The sequence below is a fragment of the Sciurus carolinensis genome, chromosome 15 (genome assembly GCF_902686445.1).
Source record: "Sciurus carolinensis chromosome 15, mSciCar1.2, whole genome shotgun sequence".
NCBI lineage: Eukaryota > Metazoa > Chordata > Mammalia > Rodentia > Sciuridae > Sciurus > Sciurus carolinensis.
This window is the reverse complement of record NC_062227.1, coordinates 44,540,343-44,566,675: the sequence shown is the minus strand read 5'-3', so window position 1 is coordinate 44,566,675 and position 26,333 is coordinate 44,540,343. Positions and strand designations below refer to the sequence as shown.

The 26,333-nt window shown below is 38.1% G+C and overlaps 1 protein-coding gene and 1 non-coding gene across 3 annotated transcripts; one reads left to right on the top strand and one right to left on the bottom strand.

Annotated features, from left to right (window-relative positions):
* Positions 1–12,480: 12,480 nt before the first annotated feature.
* LOC124965436 (zinc finger protein 271-like) lies at positions 12,481–24,950 on the bottom strand. Of its 2 annotated transcripts, none has more exons than XM_047526317.1 (3): positions 24,841–24,950; positions 24,041–24,262; positions 12,481–15,430 (listed from the first exon to the last, which is right to left on the bottom strand). In XM_047526317.1, the coding sequence occupies exons 2-3, from the start codon at positions 24,084–24,086 to the stop codon at positions 13,266–13,268; spliced, it is 2,211 nt and encodes a 736-aa protein (XP_047382273.1). In that variant the 5' UTR covers positions 24,087–24,262; positions 24,841–24,950; the 3' UTR covers positions 12,481–13,265. The 2 variants fall into 2 exon arrangements, with proteins under 2 accessions (XP_047382273.1, XP_047382274.1); XM_047526318.1 differs by lacking the exon at positions 24,841–24,950 and adding an exon at positions 24,517–24,816 and having other exon boundaries at positions 24,041–24,260.
* On the top strand, positions 17,325–17,398 carry Trnaa-cgc (transfer RNA alanine (anticodon CGC)). Its single transcript has one exon. It is a non-coding gene; the product is annotated as a tRNA-Ala (tRNA).
* Positions 24,951–26,333: the final 1,383 nt, after the last annotated feature.

The window sequence follows — 26,333 nt, the reverse complement described above, 5'->3', positions numbered from 1 at the left end:
GATGTCAGTTCTCAACTTTTTCTATAGATTCAGTGCAATCCAAACCAAAATCAAAGCTCATTTGCGAATACTGACAAACAGATTCCAGAGTTTATATGGAGAGGCAAATTACATATAATTGCTAACAGTATTGAAGGAGAACAGCAAAGCTGAGGACTGGCACTGTCTAACTTCAAGACACGGTATAAAGCTACAATAAAAATAGTCTCAGTGAAAGAATAGTGAAGTAGATCCATGAGACAGTATGGAGACTTCAAAATAGACCTACATAAACCTAGTCAACTGATCTTTGACAAAGTAACAAGGGTAACATAATGGAGTTAAAAGATTGTCTTTCCAACAAATAGTGCGGGAACAGGTGGGTGGAGTAGCACTGGCTTATAATCCCAGTGCCTAGGGAGGCTGAGACAGGAGGATGGTAAATTGTAACCCAGCAATTTAGGAAATCCCTAAGCAACTTAGTGAGAACCTGTTTCAAAATAAAAAATAAAAAGGGCTGATGATGTGACTCAGTGGTAAAGCTCAGTCCCCAGTACAAAAAAAAAAATTAAGACTGAGATCTTATACCCTTCACAAAAATTAAATCAACATGGATCATAAACCTAAATGTAAAATCCCAAACTAGAAAATAACAGAAAATCTAAATGACCTAGGTCTAGTCAGTGACTTTTTAGATACAATACCAAAGGCATGATCCATAAAGGAAAGAATTGATAAGCTGGTCTGCATTAAAATTAAAAATTCTGCTTTTTAAAAGACATCACCATGAAAATATAAAGAAAAACCAGTCAGGAGGGGTGGCACACACCTGGGATCCCTGCCACTCAGGAGGCTGAGGCAGGAGGATTGTAAGTTGAAGGCCAGCCTCAGCATTTTAGTGAGATCCTGTTTCAAAATAAAAAGGACTGAGGATGTAGCTAGTGGTAGACTGCTCCTGGGTTCCATTCCCAGCACCCAGAAAAAAGAGTGAGAGGGAGCAAGTGTAAGCAAGCAAGAATGTAGTCACAAACTGGAAGAAAATATTTACAAAAAACATACATGATTAAAATACTATTTTTGGGGGGGGGGGGTGCTGGGGATCAAACCCAGGGCCTTGTGCTTACAAGGCAAGCACTCTACCAACTGAGCTATCTCCCCAGCCCCTAAAATACTATTTTTAAAAATATACAAAGGATTCTTAAAACTCAACAGTAAAACAAAACCCCTATTTAAAAATGAGTCAAAGTCCTTAAGAGATCCCTCAGCACAGAAAATATATGGATGGCAAATAGCATTTGAAAACATGTTCCACATCATATCATCAGGGTAATACAAATTAAAGCGAGAACGACATACTACCACACAACTACTAGACTGGCCAAAGTCTGGAACACTGACAACACCAAGTGCTGACAAGAAAGTAGAACAAGTGGAATTTCCCACGCATGAATGGTGGGAATGCAAAACAGTAAAGTCACTACAGAAGACAATTTGGCAGTTCACAAAACTAAATGTACTCTTACTGTACAACTGAACAATTACAGTTCTAGATTTTTTACCCAAAGGAGTTGAAAACTTCTGGTCACAAGAAACCTCCACAAAGATGTTATAGCAGCTTTTTAATAATTGTCTACATTTGGAGGCAACCAACATGTCCTCCAGTATGTGAAGGTATTAACTGTGGTAATTCCAGACATTGTAGTTTTATTCAGTGCTAAAAAGAAATGAGCTACCAAGCCATGAAAAGACATGGAGAAAACTTAAATACATATATCATTAAGTGAATGAAGTTAGTCTGAAGAGGTTACATACCATGTGATTCCCACTATATGACACTCTGGAAAAAGCAAAACTAAGGAGACACCTAAAAAAAAATCAGTGATTGCTGGGGCCAGGGGGTGAATGGGTGGAGCAGAGAATTTCTGAGGCAATGAAACTACTCTCTATGATTCTACAACAGTATATATAAAACATTATAAATTTGTCCAAACCCATGAAACGTACTACACTAAAAGTAACCCTAATGTAACTACAGGGTTGGGTGATGATAATGTGTCAAGGTAGGCTCATTATTTGTAATAAATATACCACTCAGGTAGGGGATAGAGATAATGATGGAGGCTATGCATGTGTAGGGGTATGGAGTATATGGGAAATCGCTGGACTTTCTGTTCAATTTTGCTGTAAACCCCAAAAGGAAATTTATTGTCTTCTCACAGAATGACTACTCTACTCAGTGCCTAAGCCATATACTGTGTTTTCTGAGCTTGGTGCACTCTCTCCCACCTTCTACCCTTCTCTCTCTCTACTTCCTCTCCTACACTCCCCTCCTCATTATTATTTTGTGTTTCTTTACTTGCTGGCTTGTTTGGCAGTACTGAGGGTTGAACCCAGTGACTTTTCCACTGGTTCTACCTCAGAGTTACACCCCCAGCAATTTTTTGAGGCAGGATCTCACTAAATTGCTTCCAATATAAGATCCTCATGCCTCAGGCTCCAGAATGATGGGATTATAGGATCTCGTCATTAAGTCCAACTATTTGTGCATATTAATTGTACAAAATAATGGGATTCATGGTGAAGAGCTCATATGTGTTTGCTAAGCAGTTTGTACTTTGATTGAATCTGCCCTCCCTCAATTCCTCCCCTAAGCCCTCCTCTTCCCTTCTCCTTTTTTTCCCCAGTAAACACTGGGTGATCTGAGCCACTTGAAAGGCATAAATTTTAGCAACCAGATCCACTTCGGATTTTACCTCTACTTAGAATCATATTTATAACTGCCTAAAGGATTTTCTGACTTGAATGCCTTGGTAAATGTGACAGATTTTTATATAGTCTATTAAAATCATACTACTAATAATTAGTGAGATGCACCTAAAATAGTACTAAGAGGAAAATTTATATGAATTCAACACATGTATTAGGAAAAAGTTCTCAATTCAATTACCTCGACCTCTACCTTAAGATAAAATAACAATAAATTAAACTCAAAGAAAATATCAAAGATTAGAAATCAATAAAATAGAAAATCGAAAAACGAAAGCAAAAATATGAATTTCTTTTGTCTATTTTCACCAAAAGCCCTCTTGTGAAAAAGATTAATGAAATCAATAAACCTGTAGCCAGATGGATCAGGAAAAAAGAAGATACACATCTGTACTAGACATTAGAAGGGTGATATATTTAATTTTTTTATTATTTTCAAAAATTTTTAGTTGTAGAAGGACACAATACCTTTATTTCATTCATTTATTTTTATGCCATGCTGAGGATCAAACCCAGTGCCTCACATGTGCTAGGCAAGCACTCTACCTCTGAGCCACAACCCCAGCCCTACCATTTATTTTATACAAATTCTTCTCCACATAAAGAGCTTTAGCACAGTTTGCTAAAATTCCTGTGCCGTTTACAATTCTCATTTCTTAGACTTTCATTGCTTAGTTGTCCATAGTATTTTGCATAATTGACATATTTTTTATTTGGGTTCCAGAACAATGCTCTTTGTTTACTCATCTTTCTGGATTTGTTTGTATATATTGGAGTGCCTGAGTGCCTTTCTTTCTCTATTCATTCCCTAGTTGATCTCAACTGGTCTTACATCTTTAAATACTGTCTACAACTCCAAAATCTATATTTCCAACCTGAACCTCTTCTGTGAATTCCAGACTCATATCCGTTTGCCTACCAGTTATCTCAGCTTTGATGCCTACCTTACTCTGGACTCCTGAAAAACACAGCCTATGGCAAAAGCTTTATTGCTAACACATCAGAATGATGCAATTCCAGAAAAAGCATGACTGAGGGCAGATGGTGTTACTGAGACATGCATCTTGTAAAGAGGCACAGCTGTTTGCTTAGTCTTACTACTAACTTTAGAGTGCAGGCAGTGTGAACTGCATCTCGTTCACCACATGGTGAGCAGGAGGGAGAAGACTTTGGCAGACTCCTCGCCTCCTCTGGTTGATCTTCCACTACAGAGCATCAGTTCCTTCACACTTCCAGTTTCCACCATTCAGTCCCTCCAGCAGCAACCCCTGAGGAAGTTAGGCTCCAAGACAACAGCGTAAGATGAGAGGCAGGCGGGTGATCAAGCAGGAGTCAGCAGCCTTGTGGGTGGATGGTGCCAGGTAATCTTAGAGGATCATCAGTAACACAGCAGAAAACCTTGACTCTACAAATAAGTGGAGGCTTATAAGCTTGGTTTGGCACAGTGAAACAAAACACATGTAAGTAAGACCATGCCATACCTCTGCCCCAAATTCTCTTCTACCCTACTCGAGTTAAATGTCAAAAGGGAACTGTGCCTGCAACTCACTCTACAGTGCAGACAAAACTTAAATACACAGATGTATTATATATGTGTGTGTATGTGTCAGAATGAACAGAATGTCATAAGTAAAGTAGAGAATTACAAAGCAAATGTGGTAAAATGTAACATTTGAGAAATCTGGGTAAAAAGTATGCAGGAATTCTTTGTACTGTTTTTATATTTTTCTGTAGATTTGAAATTATGTCAAAATTAAAAGTTAGAAAAGCTAGTGGTCCAGAAAGGGAGTGTCTTATCTCAAGGAAAATCAATTAGACGAGAAAACAGGGTAGGGCTGTGGGGGGGCGAGGGGTTGAGAAAGCAATTACACATATCCACTATGGACATAATTTAAAATGATGATGTAAAGCTGTTTATGGACAGGTAATGTGTTATGATATACCAGTAGGGAAAATTTCATTTTACTATTACAAATCAATAAAATTTTTTAAAAAGAAAATTCTCATTTAGCTCAGGGGTTGGTTACCGTTTTCATTAAAGGGACAGATACTAAATATTCTCAACTTTGTTAGGTTTCTATTGCACATACCCAACTCTGCCATTGCATCAAAAGAAGCTTTAGACAGTAGATAAATAGGCTGTGGTTGTGTTCCATTAAGCTTTACTTAACAAAAGCAGGTGGCCATCTAACTTTCCAGCAGTTTGCAGATCCCTGATTTAGGAAATGGTCACTTTTTCCTCTACAACATGGCTTATAGGGAAGGATACTCTCATTCCTGGGGAGCTTCCTATAGGGGAGCTTCCTATAGGCCCCCTAAACCTATTGGCAGGCAGTATGGGAAATCCACTGTCCTTATGCAATTGCCTTTTGATAAGCAGTTGAAATGAAATTTAGTGAAAACATTAAAACAAAACCATGTTTTAATGTAAAAATTATCAAGTAACAAGTATCTTGTCTAGAAGACAAGTAACAAGTATCTTGTCTAGAAGAGTATAATATAAGCAATAAATACACATTTTATGATATTGTTATACTGTAGATTGTCAGTTTGCCAGAGAACTGAATCCTTACTTTTGTTTTACCTTGTATTGATTTTTTTCTTTTTATAAATGTGTTGCTAACTTATTACTTTAAAAAGATAACATGTAGGAAAGGAAAGATAAGTCACTTATTGCCAGAAGCCTACTTAGCAAACAACATTTTGATGTGTTCCATTCCATCTATATATTTGTGTGTACTTTTTTCAAAAATTGTACCTAATTTTTCTTTTGTTGCCTGTGCTTTTGTTGTCATATTCAATAAGTCACTGCCAGATCCAATGTTTTCTTCAAAGAGTTTTATATTTTTAGCTTTCACCTGTAGGTCTTTGATCCATTTTGGGTTATTTTTAATATGGTGTAAAATAAGAGTCAAGCTTCATTATTTTGCATGCTGGTATCTGGCTTTCCCAGTTCCATTTGTTGAGAAAACTGTCCTCCCTCATTGAATAGTCTTAACACCTTGTCAAAAACCATCTGACCGCCAGGCATGGTGCCACATGCCTTTAATCCCAGCAGCAGGCTGAGGGAGGAGGATCATGAGTTCAAAGGCAGCCTCAGCAACAATGAGGCAGTAAGCAACTCAGTGAGACCCTGTCTCTAAATAAAATACAAAATAGGGCTGGGGATGGATCAGTGGTTGAGTGCCCCTAAGTCCAATCCCTGGTACCCACCCCCTGCCAAAGAAAACAATGAAAAACCCACCTGACCATATGTAAGAGGATTTATTTCTGGGCTCTCTATTCTATGACATTGGTCTATTTATCTGTCATTTTGCCAGTACAACACTATTTTGATTACTGTAGCTTTGCAGTAAGTTTTGAAATTGTGAGTGTGAAATTTCCAACTCTTCTGTTTCTCAACCCTGTTTTGGATGTTTGAGATCCCTTGATATTCCACCTGAGTTTTAGGATGCATTTTTCTACCTTTTTTGGGGTGGGGGAGGGGAGAAAATCACTTTATTCTAATTAACTCACAAAGAACAACATTGGAATGGCTGGTTTAAGGAGGCTACACATTTACCCAGTCCCATATTCTATACCAACTCAGTGAACTTCTATATAGTTAGAATACTCTTATTGCCATTCAGAAAAAATGAAGCTATTGAGGTTTTGCCTTTTGGTTTTACATTTCATAGTTTCACTATCAATTGCATTTTTATGCTAAAGTAACTTGGTCATCAGAGCTTATTTTCTGCTTCTTCAATTTGAACTTCTTGATTAGACTAATCCATTTGCAAATCTGCACTGTTTCAGCCCTTCACTGAAACCCTTACAGAGCATAACATCACTCTGGTTCTTTGCACACTTCAAAAATTTTTTTTATCTCATAAAAGCAAGGGCCACCAAGCTGCTGCTGCTGCAGTGCTACCTGGGTTCCCTAAGGCTTCTAGTAAGTGATGTCAGGCTTCGAAGGCTCAGCATTACTTCCTTGACTGAAGCTCCCAGTGGCATGTCCCAGGAAGTGCCAGACAGCAGAGCCCACAGCCACACATGCAATGGTTGCCACCTTGTCCATCAGACTTGGCTGCTGGGTGCAGCAGCAGGTGAGCCAACTGCAGATGTTGTGGCTGCTGCTGGTACTGACCTGGGCACAGCTCTCATCTGAGGGGCCAGGCTGACTGGGGGCAGGGGCAGGGGTCGGGTACACATGGAAGGTGGGGCTCCAGCTTCCAAGCTAAATGCTAAGTGCCTAGCGGCTGGCATCCAGAGTGTGAAACTCTGAATTTTTTCTATTTACACTTGTCATTGGGATTTTGATAGGAATTGTACTGAATCTGTAGCTTTCTTTGGGCAGTACTGAATGTGTGGTGTCTTTCCACTTACATGTGTCTTCTTTAATGTTATTGTAGTTTGGAATTGCAATGTCCCCTGAAGACCTGTGTGTTAAAGGGTTAGTCCCCAGTTAATGGCACTATTGGCAGGTGGTAGAAACTTTAGGAGGTAGGGCCATTTGGAAGAGGTGGGTCACTAGGGGTGTACCTTTGAAGGGTATATTTTGTCCCCAGCCCTTTCTACCTTCTCTCTGCTTCCCAGCATCCGTGCTCCACCACACCATTCCACTGTTATGAACTGCCTAACCAGGGACACCAACAATGGAGCCAACTGACCATGACTGAAACCTTGGAAACCATGAGCCAAAATAAATCTTTCCTCCTTTAACTTGTGATTCTCAGTTGTTTTTGTTACAGCAATGGAAAGTTGCCTAATAAATGTCTTTGAGCAGTGTTTCATGTTTTTAGCAAACAAGTTGTTCCTTTCCTTGGTTAAGTTTATTCCTACGTATTTTATTCTCTTGGGTGCAACTATAACCGGAGCTGGTTTTTTTACTTTCTTTTCAGATTGTTCATTGTTAGTGAATAGAAATATGACTGATTTGGGGGTGTTAATTTTGTATCTTGCCACCTTCTTTTTTTCTTTCTTTTTTAGGTGCTGGGGATCAATCCCAGGGTCTTGCACATGCTAGGTAAGTGCTGTACTACTGAGCAGTATCCTGCAACTTTGCTCCATTTGTTTATTAGTTCTCGTGTGTGTGTGAGATCTTAAGTTTCCTGTGTATAAGGTTATATCAGCTGCAAAGAGAGATTCATGTCATTTGCAAAGAGAGATAATTTTACTTCCTCCTTTCTAATTTGGATGCTTTTTATTTATGTTGACTAATTGATCTGGCTAGGAATTCTAGTACTATATTGAAGTGAGGAAAGCAGCCATTCTTGACTTAGAGGAAAGCTTTCCATCTTTCACCATTGAGTATGAAGTCAACTCTAGGTTTTTTTTTTTTTTTTTTTAAATATACAGCCTTCATTATGTTCTATTCCAGTTGGATCTTGAATGTCTCCCAAATGCCCATGTGTTAAAGGCTGGGTCCCAGGATAGCACTACTGGGAGGTGGTAGAGCTGTTAGAGGTGGGACCTAGTGGGAGGTCTTTAGGTCTTTGGGGGTATGCCCTTGAACTGATGTGTGGAACCCCTAGCTCATTTTTTTTTTTTTTAACTTCCTGGCCATCCATCATGTTGACTAGTTTTGCTCTGCCATGTACTGCCTTGCCACAGGTCAAAGCAACAAGGCCAATCATGGATTGGAAACTTGAAAGCTATGAATCAAAATAAACCTTTTCTCTTTATAAGTTGATTATACCAGGTGATTGTTACAGTGACAGAAAGCTGACTAACACAACTGGTGTCTCTTCTTTAAATGTCAGTGAAGCCATTTGGCCCTAGGCTTTTTTTGTTGTTGTTGTTATTGTGGTGCAAAATGAAAATTCTGTTCAGTCCTATCAGTTATAGGTATATTCATGTTTTCTCTTTTCTTCATAATTCATTGATAAATTGTTTCTAGAAATTTGTCCATTTTTGTCTGGGTTATCCAATTTGTTGGTATACAATTACTACTCTCTTATAATCTTTCTTTTTTCTGTAATGTTATCAGTAATACGGTCACTTTTATTTCTGATTTTAGTTATTTTGGGATTACAAATTATTTTTTAAAAATACTATAGCTGGGCATGGTGGTGTACTCCTGTAATCCCAGTGATTTGGGAGGATGAGGCAGGAGGATCATAGGTTCAAGGCCAGCCTCAGCAACTTAGTGACTTAGTGAGACCCTGTCTCAAAAAAAAAAAAAAAAAAGAACTGAAAATATAGTTCAGTAGTAGAGCACTTCTGGGTTCAATTTGCAGTATGAAAACAAAGCAAAAACAAAAACAACAACAAAAAAAAACAAGTTAAAAACAACTATAGAGCTAAAGTAACCTTGTTGCATCATACCAATATCTACAAAAAATACTAGTTATTATAACTTTAGGTAGTGCTTCTCAGGCAGGGAAGAAGCCCCTCAGGGGCTATTTGGCAGTGTTCACAGACATTTTTGATTGTCATAACTAGGGAAGGGTTGCTACTAGTACCTAGTGGATTAGGCGAGGAATGGTACTAAACATTCTATAAACTGACAGGTCAGGCCCCCCACAGCAAAGAATTATCTGGCCCATAATGTTAGCAGTGCAAGGTTGAGAAACCCTAGGTTAAGAGTTTTTGCCAGATTCCTCACCATAGTTAGTATTTTCCCCTTTCCATACTGGATTTCTTTGAAGCAAGTCAATAGTTGCAGCTTCCTCTAAGTTCCTGGGGTTCAAGTACATCTCCCACATCCTAGAGGAGGAATTCTTCCATAAGGAAAATGTCTCTTCCATATTTACTTATAGTATGGACTTGTGTAAACTCCTTTGGGTTGGCTTTGTGCTCCTTTAAAAAAATAAAAAAAATATATATATGTGTATATATATATATATATATATATATATATATATATATTAGTTGTAGATAGACACAGTATCTTTATTTATCTTTAAGTGGTGCTGAGGATCAAACCCAGTGCCTCACATATGCTAGGCAAGCACTCTTACCATTAAGTTACAACTCCAGCCCAAGGTTTTGTGCTCCTTTGACATGTCTTTATCTTCTTGTTTTTTGATTTCTTGTTTACCTTCTGTACTATAGGATGCTCCAAGTTCATCTTACATTTTCCCAGTCCTAGCCCTAGAATCATCCATTTCTCAAAGGAGCCCTGTTTCCTTTTATCTTGAGAACGCATGCTATTTAGAAACCAAGATCTGGGTATGCTCATTGATACTGGGGTATCATTTCTTCTAGGTCACCTTAGAGAACAGAGCAAGGTAGTATGTGTATGTGTACTAACTCATGTATAGACATATGTTCTGTAGTTGATTTTCTGTGTATATGTGTTATCTGTATATAAAATTTATACTTGAGTTAATATTGTCTGATTCTAATAGATCTGGTAATTTTTTATTCAACACCAAATTTTAGGCATGAAAAATTATAGTGTCTGGATGAAGTTGTTACCTTAAAGGATGACAAATTTAGGAGCTCCACAAACTCCCTTTTCTTTCTGATCAGAATGGAATCCTTCCTACTCTGATACCTACTCCTAGGTATCCTTTGATTACATTGAGCCACGTGCTTTCCAAACATAATCTCTATCACTAACAATACATGCTTTATTAGAAGAGATCATATATTCTTTGTTTAGAGTATAACACCCCCAAAGTCTTGCCTACATAATTTAACAACATCTGTTAAATGGAACTATTTAATTGGATAATTATGGGAGCTATTTGAAGTAAATGATAGAATTTATTGAATGGTTAATACCAGAAAGACAATTATCATTTTTTATCTTTAAATACTGTATTTTTCAGTTGAAAATTCTGCATGTATGTTTCCTGTTATTGATACATATATTAGTTTTTTAGAAGTCTGATGAATGCTACCACTTGAAAAACAAGAGCGAAAGTTTTTTTTAGACAGAATATGCCATACAAATTAATCATGCAGATCATTACTTTAGCTGCTGTGCAGGAAAAATTTGCTATCTTCTCTATACTTACACATGTACCAGACATGCGTGGGGTTTTTGAACTCCAACAACTGGGTGTCATATAATTCAATTTTGACACTACCTACCTAGAGTTATCTCAGACTTCTCCGGCTAAAGACCCAGTCTCACAAGACTGTCAGCACAAATTCCATGTTCATATTTTCACTGGTGCTTCTGACCAACTGGCTATAAGTCAGAGGTTCCTATAAACTTCTCCATGGGTTTGATTATTTGCTAGAATGGCTCATTGAACTCAGGAAAATGGTTTACTTACTAGATTACTGGTTAGTATAAAATAATGCAACTCAGGATCAGCCAGGTGGAAGCGATACAGAGGGCAAGGTTGTATGAGAAGTGAAACAGAACTTCTATGCCCTCTGCAGGTGGGCCACCTTCCAGGTACCTTCTGAATTCACGAACCTGGAAGGTCTCTGAATCCTGTCCTTTTGAGCTTTTACAGAAGCTTCATTAATGTAGGCATGGTTGATTAAATCATTGGTGATTAGTCATTTAGTAGCTGTCTTGGTCATCAGACAGACCGTCTTACATCATACTGTGTTCAAGTAACCTTTATTTTTTTACTAAAGGTACATTCCTACATTGGTGGTGGGGTTGCAAATTAGTGCAGCCACTCTGGAAAGCAGTATGGAGATTCCTTAGAAAACTTGGAATGGAACCACCATTTGACCCAGCTATCCCACTCCTTGGCCTATACCTAAAGGACTTACAATCAGCATACTACAGAGATAGTCACATCAATGTTCATTGCTGCTCAATTCACCATAGCCAAATTGTGGAACCAACCTAGATGCCCTTCAGTTGATGAATGGATAAAGAAACTGTGGCATATATATACAATGGAATATTACTCAGCCATAAAGAATGATAAAATCATGGCATTTGCAGGCAAATGGATGAAATTGGAGAATATCATGCTAAGTGAGATAAGCCAATCTCAAAAAACCAAAGGAAGAATGATCTCGCTGATAAGTGGATGATGACACATAATGGGGCTTGGGAGGGGTTAGTGTTAGGGTTAGAGTTAGGGTTAGGGAGGGGGGCAAGAACGGGGGAAGGAAGGACTGTATAGAGGGAAAAGAGGGTGGGAGGGGTGGGGGGAAGGGAAAAAATAACAGAATGAATCAACCAACATTACCCTATGTAAATTTATGATTACACAAATGGTATGCCTTGACTCCATGTACAAACAGAGAAACAACATGTATCCCATTTGTTTACAATAAAAAATAAATAAATAAATAATGGCCCCAATACAAAGAGTGGTAATACTAACAATGTGGATATACCAAAGAGAAGTCAAGACACTTCCTTTAGTGAAAAGGTGAAATTTTGACTTAGGGAAAAAATATTGTATTCTGAGATTGCTAAAATCTATGGTAAGAATGAATTTATACCTGTCAAATTGTGAATGGAAAAAAATGCATTCTAGCTTCAGTGTTGCACCTCTAACTGTAAAAGTTGCAGCCAAACTGCAAGAAAAGTGCTTACTTAAGAAGGAAAAGACATAGCAATGTAGGGTTCACTGCTATCCAAAGTTTCAGGCCTCCACTGGGTATCCTTTGTGCATAAGGAGGAAATACTGTATATATTTCTTATTATAAATCACATTATCACAGTCACCATTTTTGTTCAATAGAGGACAAGATAACCAGTAATAGAAAAATCTTCATATTTGGCATAAGGAAATTTTCTTTTAAAAATCCTGTTCTACATTTCAAAGTTGTGATTAAATGGCAGTGAAAAAGTGATTTCACATTTTAAAGTTTATGGCTGCATTACTGATAGTGAAATGAATCAGCATTTGTTGTATACACCATAGGAACTTGCACAAGCTCATGCTCGCTAGGAAAAACAAACCAAACCAAACCAAACCAAGTCAAAAATCTTTTCAGAAAAGGGGGCACTAGTATTATCTAGTTAGTAAGTTTGATACCACAATAGCATAGTGTGTTCACACACAAGGACTTCATAGATACCTAGCATGAGCATAAGGTAGGACTCTTTAGCTGTCAGGTATCAGAATAAATGCCAATTTAGATATGGAGGGGATTTAAGTTTTCTTCACATTATCTAAAATAACTTTTTATATGCCATTGGCAATATGGACTCACTTAAGTTTTGAGATTCTAAAAGTAATACATTTCCTTTTGGTTTTGATTAAATATCTCTTCACACTGAATTTTAAAATATTTGATGACTTCTACATTAATGTTGTTACATATTTCTTACAATGATACAACTCTTGTGGATTATGTCTTAATAAAAGACCAGAGCTTTTCTTACATAATAGCAAAGACAGAATTTCTTTCTATTGTTGCTAACAACTGGTAAAAAATTTATTCGTACTAAAGGGTTTCCCACAATTCTCAGAACTCTTCCGCAAAGTTCTTAATTTTAGTCATGTCTGGGGTGCAAATTAAATTTTCATTTTAAAAAGCGAATTAGTTTTCTCTCTAGTGGATTTTGTTTTAAAGTTAAGCATAAGAGCTAAACACTGACTAAAACCTTTTCTGGTCATCAATTAAATTCATAAGATTTTTGTTCTGGTATGGTGTCTCTGGAACTAAATAAAGTTGGCGTATAAAGATTTCCCCACATTCATCATATTTAGATTATCTTCCCCAGAATGGAGTTTATCATGATGAATAAGATCAGAGAACTGGCTAAAACTTATGCTGCACTGAACACACTGGTACAGTTTCTCCTTAGTGTGGATCCTTTGGTGATCCATTAGATGTGTGCACATACTGAAGGTTTTCCCACATGCATCACATTTATATGGCTTTCCACCAGTGTGGATTCTTTGATGGTTAATGAGATCAGAGCTACGACTAAAGTTTCTGCGACATTGGTCACATGGATATGGCTTCTCCCCAGTGTGGATTCTCTGATGCAGGATTACAGCTGAGCACTGACTGAAAGTCTTCCCACACTCATTACATTTATAAGGTCTTTCCCCAGTATGGATTCTTTGGTGTTTGATAAGGTCTGAGTTCTGACAAAAACTTCGGCTGCACTGTGTGCATGGATATGGTTTTTCTCCAGTGTGAATTCGCTGATGAAGAATAAGGTCAGAACTCTGACTGAAGGCTTTCTCACAACTACCACAATGATAGGGTTTTTCACCAGAGTGTACTCTCTGATGTTTAGTGAGGTCTGAACTTTGACTAAAACTTTTATTGCACAAAATACAAGCATATGGTTTCTCTCCAGTGTGTATTCTTTGATGCTTTACGAGATCTGAACGGCGACTAAAACTTTTAGTGCAATCACTACATGGATAAGGTTTCTCTCCAGTGTGGATTCTCTGATGGAGAATAAGGTTGGAGCTCTGACTAAAGGTTTTCCCACACTCATCACACTCATAGGGTTTCTCACCTGTATGAGTTCTATGATGTTTAACGAGATCTGATCTTCGACTAAACATTTTATTGCACTGATTACAAGGATAAGGCTTCTCTCCAGTGTGAATTCGTTGATGGTTAATAAGATCTGAAAGCCTACTGAAAGTTTTGCTGCACTGGTTACATGGATAGGGTTTCTCTCCAGTATGAATTCTTTGATGCAGAATAAGGACTGAGCTTTGATTAAAAGCCTTTCCACACTCATTACACTTATAGGGCTTCTCTCCAGTATGGATCCTTCGATGTTTAATAAGGTCTGAATTCTGACTGAAACTTTTGCTACATTGATTACATGGATATGGCTTCTCCCCAGTGTGGATTCTCTGATGTAGAATAAGGTCTGAGCTCTGACTGAAGGCTTTCCCACATACATCACACTTATATGGTTTCTCCCCAGTGTGGATTCTTTGATGTTTTATAACATCAGAACTTTGACTAAACTGTTTATTACACTGGTTACATGTATAAGGCTTCTCTCCAGTGTGAATTCTTTGATGTTTAACCAGGTCTGAGCGCTGGCTAAAACTTTTATTACAATGATTGCATTGATAAGGTTTTTCTCCTGTATGAATTCTCTGATGTATAATAAGATCTGAGCTCTGACTGAAGGCTTTCCCACATATATCACACTTATATGGTTTCTCCCCAGTGTGGATTCTTTGATGTTTTATAACATCAGAACTTTGACTAAACTGTTTATTACACTGGTTACATGTATAAGGCTTCTCTCCAGTGTGAATTCTTTGATGTTTAACCAGGTCTGAGCGCTGGCTAAAACTTTTATTACAATGATTGCATTGATAAGGTTTTTCTCCTGTATGAATTCTCTGATGTATAATAAGATCTGAGCTCTGACTGAAGGCTTTCCCACATTTATCACATTTATAAGGTTTTTCACCAGTGTGAACTCTTTGATGTTTAATAAAGTCTGAACTCCGACTGAAACTTTTAACACACCAATTACAAGGATAGGGTTTCTCCCCAGTATGAATTCTCTGATGCATAACCAGAGCCGAACTCATTTGAAAGGCCTTTCCACATTTATCACATTCATAGGGTTTTTCCCAGTGGGTTCTCTGGTGCTGAATAAGGTCTATATTCCAAGCAAAGCTTTGTCCACATTCCTCACAGTTATACTGTCTTCTATTAAAGAGGGTCTCATCCTTTTTATTCAATTTATCCCCAAATTCACAGAATTTTCTGCCTTCAGAGTCCTGGAGAACAGCCTCTTTGGGGTTACCAAAACCTTCAGTCAATGGTTCAATTTTTGCTGTGATTTCTTCCTTTGAAGCTGGTTCTCCAATTTTGATCTTAGTCTCAATATCTGGAACAATAAACAAAATCCAAATGGAAAGTGTTCTCCACATTATAAGAAAGTTTCAGGTGAAACAAATTACAAATACAAATGCTCCAAAACACTGAAATTACCCTCTGAGAAGAAAACCAGGAAGAAATAACAACTAATGGATTAAATTAATCATTTATCGAAGTAACTTACCAGATACGCTCTGTATGATTGTTAAAGACATTTGAGAATACTGAAATCTATTCACTATGATTAGGAAAGTGTGACTAAGTCAGATCTAACACACAAGCAATATAATTATTAACATATGTAAGGTAAGCAGTGTGAAAGAGTGTAGAAAAAGGAATAGAAGTTGGTTGGGCTTTATCTAGCATTGTCCAGCTATTTTGAGGGGGGGGGGGAGAGGAAATCAAAACCTTTCAATTCTTTTTTGTGTGTGTGTGGTACCACGGATTGAATCCAGGTGCTTAACCACTGAACCACATCCCCAGCCCCTTTTAAAATTTTTTTATTTTAAGACAGGTTCTCACTAAGTTGATTAGGACCTCACTAAGTTGCTGAGGCTGGCCTCAAACTTGTGATTCTCCTGCCTCAGCTTCCCTGCTCACTGGAATTACTGGTATGTACCACTGTGCCCAGCTTCTTTTACATCTTCTTTCAATTTTTAGAAATGGTGTAAAATTTATTATTTATTTATTTATATTTTTTATTTTATTTTATTTTTGTGGTGCTGGGGATTGAACCCAGGGCCTTGTGCTTGCCAGGCAAGCACTCTACCAACTGAGTTATATCCCCAGCCCAAATTTATTGTTAATATATGAATGGAGCATGTACCATGTTTCAAACACCTTGTACAATAAAGCCACAAATATGAGCAATCCCAGTCCTTAAGTATAGCAATCACTTCAATACTGAGTTTTCATACAACTGTTTGAATTTATTTGTGAAAATTTCCACAAGCTTCCAAAAGAGAGAATCAAGCTGCACACTTGACATTTCACTATGAAAATTATGGCTAATGGCTTATATTCTCACCCAGATAGAGGGCCATCCTTGCTTTGCCCATAAACAGGTTATAGAAATGCCATTAGGAAAAATACACAGGAAAATAATAGTAGTGATTATGCCTACAAAAACCCTGTGAGACAGATAACCAGATGTATGAAGAATTCCAAGAAAGTTTTTTTTTTTTTGATGTGTGTGTGTGTGTGTGTGTGTGTGTGTGTGTGCGCGCGCACGCGCTAGTGGGGATTGAACCCCAGGGCACTCTAAAAACTGAGCCTTATCCCTAGCACTTTTTATTTTTTATTTTGAGACAGGGTCTTGCTTAGTTGCTGAGGCTGTCCTTGAACTTGCCATCCTCCTGCCTCAGCCTCCTGATTTGCTGTAATTACAGGTGTACTCATCATGCCTGTCTCCAAGAAACTTCTTATTGTATACACCTTTGTAATGCTTGACTCTTTTATCACCTGCATGTATTAGCTATTTTTAAAAATGAATAAATCAAACTAGAATTGTTGAATGAAATAGATTTATATTTGTATATAACAATCTGTAGTGTGAAACACAAGACTACAAAATGATTAATATAAATCACTGAAAACTGCTAAGACTAGGGTACTGAATCAAGAATCTATCCTGGGATGGGGATATAGCTCAGTTGGTAGAGTGCTTGCCTTGCAAGCACAAGGCCCAGGGCAAATCCCCAGCACGCAAAAAAAAAAAAAAAAAAAAAAAAGAATCTATCCTACTTTTTCTGTAAGAATACATCTGATGTGTTAACAGGTGTTTTCATGGAAAGTGCAGAAGCTAGGGTCAACATTTTTGTTTAAATTTTTTTTTTTTTTTTTTTTTTTTTTAGTTTTAGGTGGGCCAATACCTTTATTTTATTTATTTATATGTGGTACTAGCTGGGGAGATAGCTCAGTTGGTAGAGTGCTTGCCTCGCAAGCACAAGGCCCTGGGTTCAATCCCCAGCACCCCCCAAAAAAAAATGCTATATGTGGTACTGAGGATCAAACTCAGAGCCTCACATGTGTTAGGTGAGCACTCTACCACTGAGTCACAACTATAGCCCATCGTTTATTTTTTTTTTTTGAATAGGCATCTCAGTAAGAGTAAGAAAAAGAGTATGATCAAATTATGGTCAGAACTATTTAACAGGGGATGGCAGATTCAGTTAAACACAATGAACTTGGGAGAGATGGACCACAGCATTATGTATTGTGAGGATGGTTCCAGAAGGGGTCATGAAAGACAAGGATCATAAGTATCCCACCTCCTGGGATCTATGGTGCTGAGGTCATTGTTCTCACTACACTATCACAAAATCAGTGTTCCTCTTATGGCAGCTATAATTCACATTTTTACCAATCATTTTCTATTTACTCTCAAACCTTTCCCCCAAAGGGTCAGGATCGAGAAGGATAAGGAATTTTCATAAAACTCACAGAGATGTATTATGTGCCCCACCTTGATCTATAAGAGCAACGATAAGTATATTTGATAAGCAGTATACCCAACTAAGTGATCATTATCTTTATGATTTAAGACATTCTGTCTGGGGACTACCACAGTGGTTTAGTGATAGAGTATTTGCCTAACATGTACAAGTCCCTGTGTTTGATCCCAGCACTGAAAAAATACAAAAACAAAAACCAAAACCAGACATGCTGTCAAAGAAAAAGATAAGAAAGAAAAATCCAGAAAGATGAATTAGAATTAAATTTGAACTCCACAAGGTTCATTTTGGTTAGGCTGTCTCTGGGTGGGTATACCAATCAGGATGGCCAGGATCTGCCATTAGAGGAAAAGAAGCAGCATCAGGTTTACAAATGGTAATGAGGGAATTCTGAATTTTTAAAAATGGTTTATATATTCCTCCATCTTTTTTTATCCTGATTATTACCAGAAAAAAAATGAACAAGAAGACATGATCCCTTTCTGGAAACAGCCATTTTCACGAATAAACTTCCTAACTAAGGTGTATGGATCAAGACAAGGTTAGGAAGGTCAAGTAAGAAATCTTTTGAGATCGTTCCTGTGGTCCACAATACCAGATGTCTCTGATGGTAGGGCACATAAAGGCTCCCCTGAATTTCTTGACTATCCATCACTGTTCAGTGGTATTCACTAAAAAAGGCACCCCCCATTGCCAGACCATTGCTAATGGTCCTGACAGCTGAAAATACAACAGAGATTGGTTTCAAAAGCCAATGTTCAAAATCCCAATGGGAGCTTCCAGGGAGACACTTCACTTTTATGGAGGCTCCAGTAAATATGATCATTAGTCACAAAGATTGTAGGTCAAATGAATCACCATGTTATGAAGATACCAAAGGACTGCTATCAGTTCTCTACATGCAGTTCTTCCCATTTGGGAAAATCCTCTCTGGAACTTAAGTAATACTGAAATACAAGCATCAATTCCTCTTAACATTTAGATGTAGAGGCAACAGCAATAATACACTTCATTAGTCCAAAGATCCCACCTAGAAGTCCTGTATGCCTTCTTCCTCCACTGTGAACTCTGACCAATTCCCAATAGGTAATTCAGGTACTTCCTCCCCCAATGAGACCAGTAGGATGGTGGCTTGGGCTCCTGTACCTAACAGAACCATAAGTTTGACTCCCTCCTCTTCCTGAAGCTTCCCATCATATTCAAATGGGTGGGTATGGCTTTTACTGACTTTCAGAGTCAACTTCACTGCCACTCCAAATCATGTTTCTTAAAGCATCTGAGGTGAGGATAAGGACTTGGGCAGAAATGGGGAGAGTGAAGGGTAAAAAGGGCTCTATATTTGTATATAATGAGTATTTTATTTTTGGTTTCAAGCAATTCAATGGTTGCTCACAGGTCAACCAACTTCTAATGTTCTTGGTAAATTAAAATCTTTATCAGGTGCCACCATGGATTTCAGCTTTAGAGGCCTCTTGATTAAAAAATCCGAGCTACAATATTCTGGTTGGGGTTGTGGGGTTAATGACCCCTGGTTAACTCAGGACATGGGCAAAACATAGACAAGTTATTTGTCAGAATGTAACATGGGTGGCCTCTAGTCCCATTCCCAGTAGATTCCTCCCTTCCCTCTAAAACCTCATGAGCAGTCTTTATCAAGTTTGACTTGTACATTGGTGTCTTTTTAAAGGTAGCACCTACTACCCCAATGTCAAGATAACATCTCTTAAATACTTGGTTTCAATGTAAGGAACTTTTCCAATGTGGCAAGACTGACTTTTGAGAATTTATTTATTTTTTTCTTCCTGGTATTAGAGCTATAGCTCCAGACTGGATTTACAAAGCTGATAAAGATGACAAACAATATAGAGAATAAGACAAATTCTTGCTGGGTGTGGGTGGTACATGCCTGTAATCCCAGTGTCTTGGGAGGCTGAGGCAGGAGGATCATCAGTTCAAGGCCAGCCTTAGCAACTTAGTGAGGCCCTAAGCAACTTAGCAAGATTGTGTCTCAAAATAAAAATAAAGGTCTGAGTATGACTCAGTTGTTAAGCTCCCCTGGGTTCAATCCCTGGTACAAAAAAAAAAAAAAAAAAAAAAAAAAAGCCTGAAATACTCATTAGTGCCTCATACCTCATCTGTGTTTTCATACAGGAGTTTTATCTATTTCGGGGAAGACCCCTTCTCTCCAAATATGCCAAATTCCTTTATTGCACCTTTGATATACAGCAAAAGAACTCTGAGACCTTTTACTATCACCTCCAAATGATACAATCACTATGTTCAAATGTTCTTTAAAGATATTATACAATATTCTTTAAAAATAGTTTAGAACAAAGGCAGCCAGCTTCTGCATGTAAAATATGCAGAAACATATGGAGCCCATGGAGAATTATCACTTTACACTAACTTCAATAGAAATCAGGGAAACTGGAAGACAATGAAATATCACTTTTCAAGTGCTTAAAGAAAATAAGTGCCAACCTAGAACTGCATAATAAGAGAAGGAAGGAAGTACATCAGTGAGTTCATATACTTGTAATTTATGAGTCTATCTATATGCCCCATCATCCAGAAGTATGTGGATTGAGATAATGGTGGGATGATCTTCTAAAGGCTAAGTCTGGGATGATGCCATATAGGATGCAATATATTTCCTAAGGAAAACAAAGTTTTTTTTCTCCATGGCCAGAAAACATAAAGAGGTACAGGAACCAGAGAAGCAAGGATAATGGTTAGTCTCATACACATAATAATCCATTTGTATTATTTTGTTTCATATCCATAATCTTGAATTTGGTGAGTTTTCCAGTACTCAAAGGAGAAATGCTTCTACTATGAAGCAAAGCAACAATTTTTTAAAATTTGAAGGTAAGACTGCCTCTGGGTCATTTTGGGTTCCTTATGCTATTCAAACAACAGGTAGAGAAGTTATCGCTCTGTTGGCCAAAATGACTGATCTCAATTGTTGCTACTGTCTAAGGGCAAGGAAGAATATTTTTGGAGGTCAGAGAATTCATGGGGTGCCTCTTAATTCTCTCAAGTCCAACAGGCCCAGTTAGTACCCTGAAGCAGTCTGAAAGAGAAAACATCACCAATAACCCAAATGACCTAGGAAAGAAGGTTTATATTACTTAATTAGGTAAAGAACTCTGAACCACCAAGCTGTTGGCAGAGGGTAAAGGAAATGAAATAGGTGATGAAAGAAGACTGTTAGGATTATTAATTTAGACTTTATGAACAGTACAAACTATAATATGTTTTATGATAATTGTTTTTTTCCAAAATATACTTATTATAAAAATGATATCTTTTTTTCACCTTTCCTTACTAACTTGTACAAAGAGCACTAGTGGTAGTGAAATTAGGTTTCAGGTGCAAGTATGATTTGATTATGTCAATTTGCAAGGGAATGATAACTTAAGAAATTTTGTTTTTCTGCTGTATCAGGAGCATAACAATCTAAACAACTGATAAAAGTGTATACTGGAGAATAAAGGGGTAGATTGCAATGGATAGTCTTCTTTCACCCTTCCATATCTACTTTGCATTTGTTTTGTGACTCTGGAGGTTGATATTGATAAACTGCATAACCTGTGGTTTCATGTTCTGGCTTGCAATGAAATGTGTACAACAGTAGGAGAATAGTAGAATTGTCCTGTTTGCCCAAAACTGAGGGACTACTGGGATATGAGATTCTTAGTGCTAAATACTAAGCAGATAGGTAAGTTGGTCACTACATCCCTGATCTTTTCTTGCTGAGTCAGTCATTCCCTCAGTATCTGCAGGGAATTGCTTCCAGGATCCCTCATGGTTTCCAAAGCTGCAGATGCTAAAGTCCATTATATAAAATGGCATAGTATTCACATATAACCTACGTACATTCTCTCATATACTTTAATTAAATTCTAGATTAGCTGTAATACCTAATACAATGTAAATACTATGTAGTCATTAATTTATATTATTTTTATTGTTTGTTTCCCAAAATATTTTTGATCCACAGTTGAATCTGTGGATGTGGAACCTGTGGGTAAGGAGGGCCAACTGTACTTGTATTTCTTTAAGCAAAGACCAAAGTTCATATCAAGTGGTTCTATCCTCCAGGATCTGGTAATCAATCTCTCCCCTTGTCACTTAAGGCCTAAATGTAATAATGGTTTTCCACTGTTGTATGCCCAAGGTTGCTCTCCACTCCATAATTTTTGTAATCTTACCCATAATTTTCATGAAACTAAATTACTCCACTGAATAAGCCTTATGTTTCCTGCTAAAATCCTGATACTCCTGGTTTAATTTCTCTATAATTGCTATCATTATGTGGTAACACAATATACATTCATTTATTTCTGTTTCCCCCCCTGGAATATAAAATTCATGAGGGTACAGGCTTTTTCTATATAACAGCTCACTACTATATCCCCAGCACTTAGAACAGTGCTGGCACAAAGTAAAATCCCAATAACTAATAATATTACATGACTAGTAACAATTAATAAGCTATGATTTTATTAACCAATATACATTTATCAATGGCAAATATTTGTTAAATTAGTAAGCTAAATGATATAAAGGATACATTAATGTTAGCTATGACCACTTCTAGATGGTGGAGTTGTAGGTTATCTAAATTGTTTTGTGTTTTCCTATATTTGTGTTTTTCCAAATGGACTTTAGTATAATTGTATAACTATAATAAAAATGTTATTTTATACACATTCTAAGAAACCTAAACATGTAATAAATATATCAATTTACATAAAATTTCAAGGAAGAGGTCCAATTCTGCAGTGATTCTCAGAAAGGATGAGATGCCTTGTAACAGATTTTACAGAAGGACAAATTCTAATATAGGAAATAAATAAAATAAAATATAATAAAGATGCTCAGAGACTAAAAAGAGGCAGGATCTAGAGTGAAAGCAAAGGCAATAGAAGGTAAAGTTCACAACAAACAACAACAATGGGAGAATCAAAATGAAAAATAAAAACATGATGTGGAAATGAAACCCTGCAGCATTTCTAAACAAAGTCAGGATCAAGTGATCTTACTCAGTGGTAGAGTACTTGCCTAGTACATGTGAGCATCACATAAAAATAAATGGGTAAAATAAAGGCTCTAAAAATAAAAAAAATACGAATATAGTGGCCACATTTATAAAGGATTTACTATGAACCAGGTCTGTTCCAAGCTTTATACATAGGATCTCATTTAGTATATGTGATATTTCATATGTGATATTTCATATGTAGTAACAAAACCCAATGAATCATATCTCCCAGTATCAATATCCTTGTGTACTCCCCTTCCACAATGACTCTGGAACTGGGCACGTGGCTTGCTTTGACCAATAAAACATTAACAAATGTAACACAAACATAGGTATGAAAAGTGCTTATATATCAGAGAGCTTTCCCTTTCCTTGAGTTTGGAAATCAGCAGTCCTGTGAAAAAATCTGGGCTAGCCTGCTGGAGATACATGACCGAAGCCATAGCAAGCAGCAACAGTTACACATGTGACTGATACTATCTTAGATCCCAGCTCTAGCAAAGCCACTAGATGACTTCCTGAGTGGCCTCCAGATAGTATCAGGAGAAAAAACCGCCCAGCTGAACCCAACTCAAGTTAGTCACCTACAAACCATAAGAAATAAAATGGTTTAAAAATGTCTGATGTTTTAGGTCACTAAGTTTTGGGGTCCTTTATTTTGGAGTAATACATAGACACAATTCTCAAGACAACCCCCAAGATATAAACTATCATACACTTACAATGTGGGGCAATAGAACTGTAAAATTACTGAAGGCGGTGACAAAGTTAGTATTTGGATCCATGTCACAGACTCCAAATGTTCAAATATGACCCTATAGGAGATGAGAGAGAGGACTTGAAAAGATCATAAAGAGGACATACCAAACATTGACAGATTGGTACTAAGGTGATTGTAAAGGCAAAAATAGATAACTCTGGATCCTAAAAAAAGGGGTAACCTCATGAGAATTTGATAAAGTTGCATGACTACACTTGAAGCACTAAAAGAGTTAGTATTGCCTGTCTAACAGAGTGTGGCTATGGGTAGTGAAGAATACCATTATCATTTGAAGACACCAGCATGGGTGATATTCTATCCCCTCAAAACACTAAGATATACTACAATGTTGCTCCTTACCTGAAAGAAGGTGTTGTTGAGAATCACAATTGAACTGAATCTCCATGGGCAGTAAATGGACACCTCTGGGAACAACTGGAGAATTATCATTTCCTCTGTAAGACTTTCATGTCCACAAAGGAGTCTAAGGCCTGGAGGCAACTGGGTACCACGGGGCTCAGAAGGGAATCACTGTGCAAACTAGAGATGTGATTTCTGAGACTAGACCACCAGAAACAGCCTCTAGGTATAAAAGAAGGGAAGGAGAAAACGAAATCTTAATTTCCAAGTGCTTTTCTACTAGAATTCATTAAGCTTCCTCCCTATCATCCAGGAATCAGGCTTACCCCTCTTGGACACACTTTCCCCATTCCAAGTGGTGAGATATTAAAACAAAGGGGGTTAATTCTATCGAAATTGGGATAACTGGAAAGAAGCCTGAGGAGAGGATTTTAGCATTTGCCTTGGTGGCTAAGGGTGTTATTTGCCGCCTTTACCAAAAATGACACTACTGATCCACCATCGTGAGCTCTTCTTTCTTCGCTTTCTAACACTCACAAATTCAGGTAGCCCTTTCCTGGTTCGGTCGGCTGGTTAGCGAGGGTTCATCCACGCACGGGATTCCCCCAATTTTCTGCCGTTCATCCAGTTGAACGCAACGCCCAGCGAGGGCTGACCAGGAAACTCCAGGCCGACACCGACCAGCTCTCGTGCCCAGGAGCGACCCTGGCGGCTCTGACTCTTCATGGACTCAGGAAACCGCCTGTCAGACAAGATCACCCGGGGCACCTCGGCTTAGGGTGGGCAGACTTCAAGCATACCTCGAACTGTTCCCGGTCTGCCTGTCAAGTCCCCCACGCGACCAGCCAGCCATCGCCCTGTCCACTCCAGGCATCTGGAAGGATTGCTCAGCGTCAAGCCTCGTGCCGCGCATGCGCAGGAGGGCGGGGGTTGGGGTCGGAGTGCCTGGAATTAACTCTTGATCATCCGCTGAGCTGCTGCCCCCAGAAGCTTAGCTAGGGACTCTGTGCCAGAGACAGATCCCTTGCTGCCTGTCCGCCGATTCTTGAGGTGAATATCGGAATCCATTATCTTTTGGGAAAGTTCTCAGGGGCTGGGTAGGTTTTCTGACCAAATAATGAATTCTTTATTAGTTCGCACACGCTTTTTAATCCACGCCCCCCATCACGTAATCAGATTCACAGGTGAACTTTCTTTCAACGTTCTTCATATCCTCGCTTTTTAGCCTCAGAACTGGGGCACGCAGAATCACCTGGAGGTCTTCTTAAAATACTGATCTCCCGGTCCCACCTCCAGAAATTGTGACTTGGGTTTGGGATGGGAGCCCAGGTTCCCCAATGATCCTCCTGGTCCTGAAACCACACTTTGATAACCGCTGCCTTAGAAATAAGTGAAGCTCAGCAATTAGTCCCTGAATGGCTGGGAAGCTGGAAAAAAATTGAGATTAAGAAACAGCAGGGGGTCTCTTTCTAAAAAGTTTGCCTGCCAGTACAATCCTCATTGTGGCTAAAAGATGAAGATGAGGAGAACCTGAAATGGACACAGATCAGGGTAGAAAAGGCTATTGCTGTATTCACGGGAATATCTTAGAAAATGAGGAGGAGTTGGAAGAAGGATTGAGATCAGTGAGACCCGTGACTTGGTTTGAAATGCGGCGGGGGGTAAAGGTACAGGTTTGAGGAAATGGATGACTCAAGTGATGGTTGACAGAAGAAAAGAGGACTCTTCCTGCCTAGCCCAAGATGCTTTTCGGATATATGAACTCTTAGGAATGTATGAATGAGACTTGTAGGGGAAAGAGGGATGGGACTGTTTGGGTTCAGTTCTTGCAAGTAGGGAATGCAAATACTTTTAAAAAAAAAGTTTTATTGAGGTATAACTGACAATAACAGCAATATTTAAAGTATATAATTTGATAGGTTTCATTATATGCATATGGCTGTGAAACCATCATCACAATCAAAACAGTGAACACTTCTGTCAACCACAAAAATATCGTTCTGCCAGTTGGCAATACTTCCCATCTCCCACCGGTAAAGATCAGCCTTCTGCTACTCTTCATTAGTTTGTAAATGCAGAAATTTATTGAAATGGAATCATATAGAATGTACTCTGGGGCAGAGTAGATTTCTTTCACTGAGCATTATTATATTGAACTTATCTATATTGCTGTACCAGTAGTTCACTGTTGCTGAATTCCATTGTGTGTGTATATCACAGTTTGTTTATCCCTTTGCCCACCAGTTGATGGATATTTGGGTTGTTTCTAGTTTTGTTTCTTTCTTTTTTTTTT

What these genes read in the sequence shown, in the direction of transcription:
- LOC124965436 (XM_047526317.1), bottom strand. Translation starts at nt 24,086, where the DNA reads ATGGAGATTCAGTTCAATTGTGATTCTCAACAACACCTTCTTTCAG. An exon ending in TCAACAACACCTTCTTTCAG is followed by an intron (nt 15,431 to 24,040) that starts GTAAGGAGCAAC and finishes TTATTGTTCCAG; the next exon opens with ATATTGAGACTAAGATCAAA.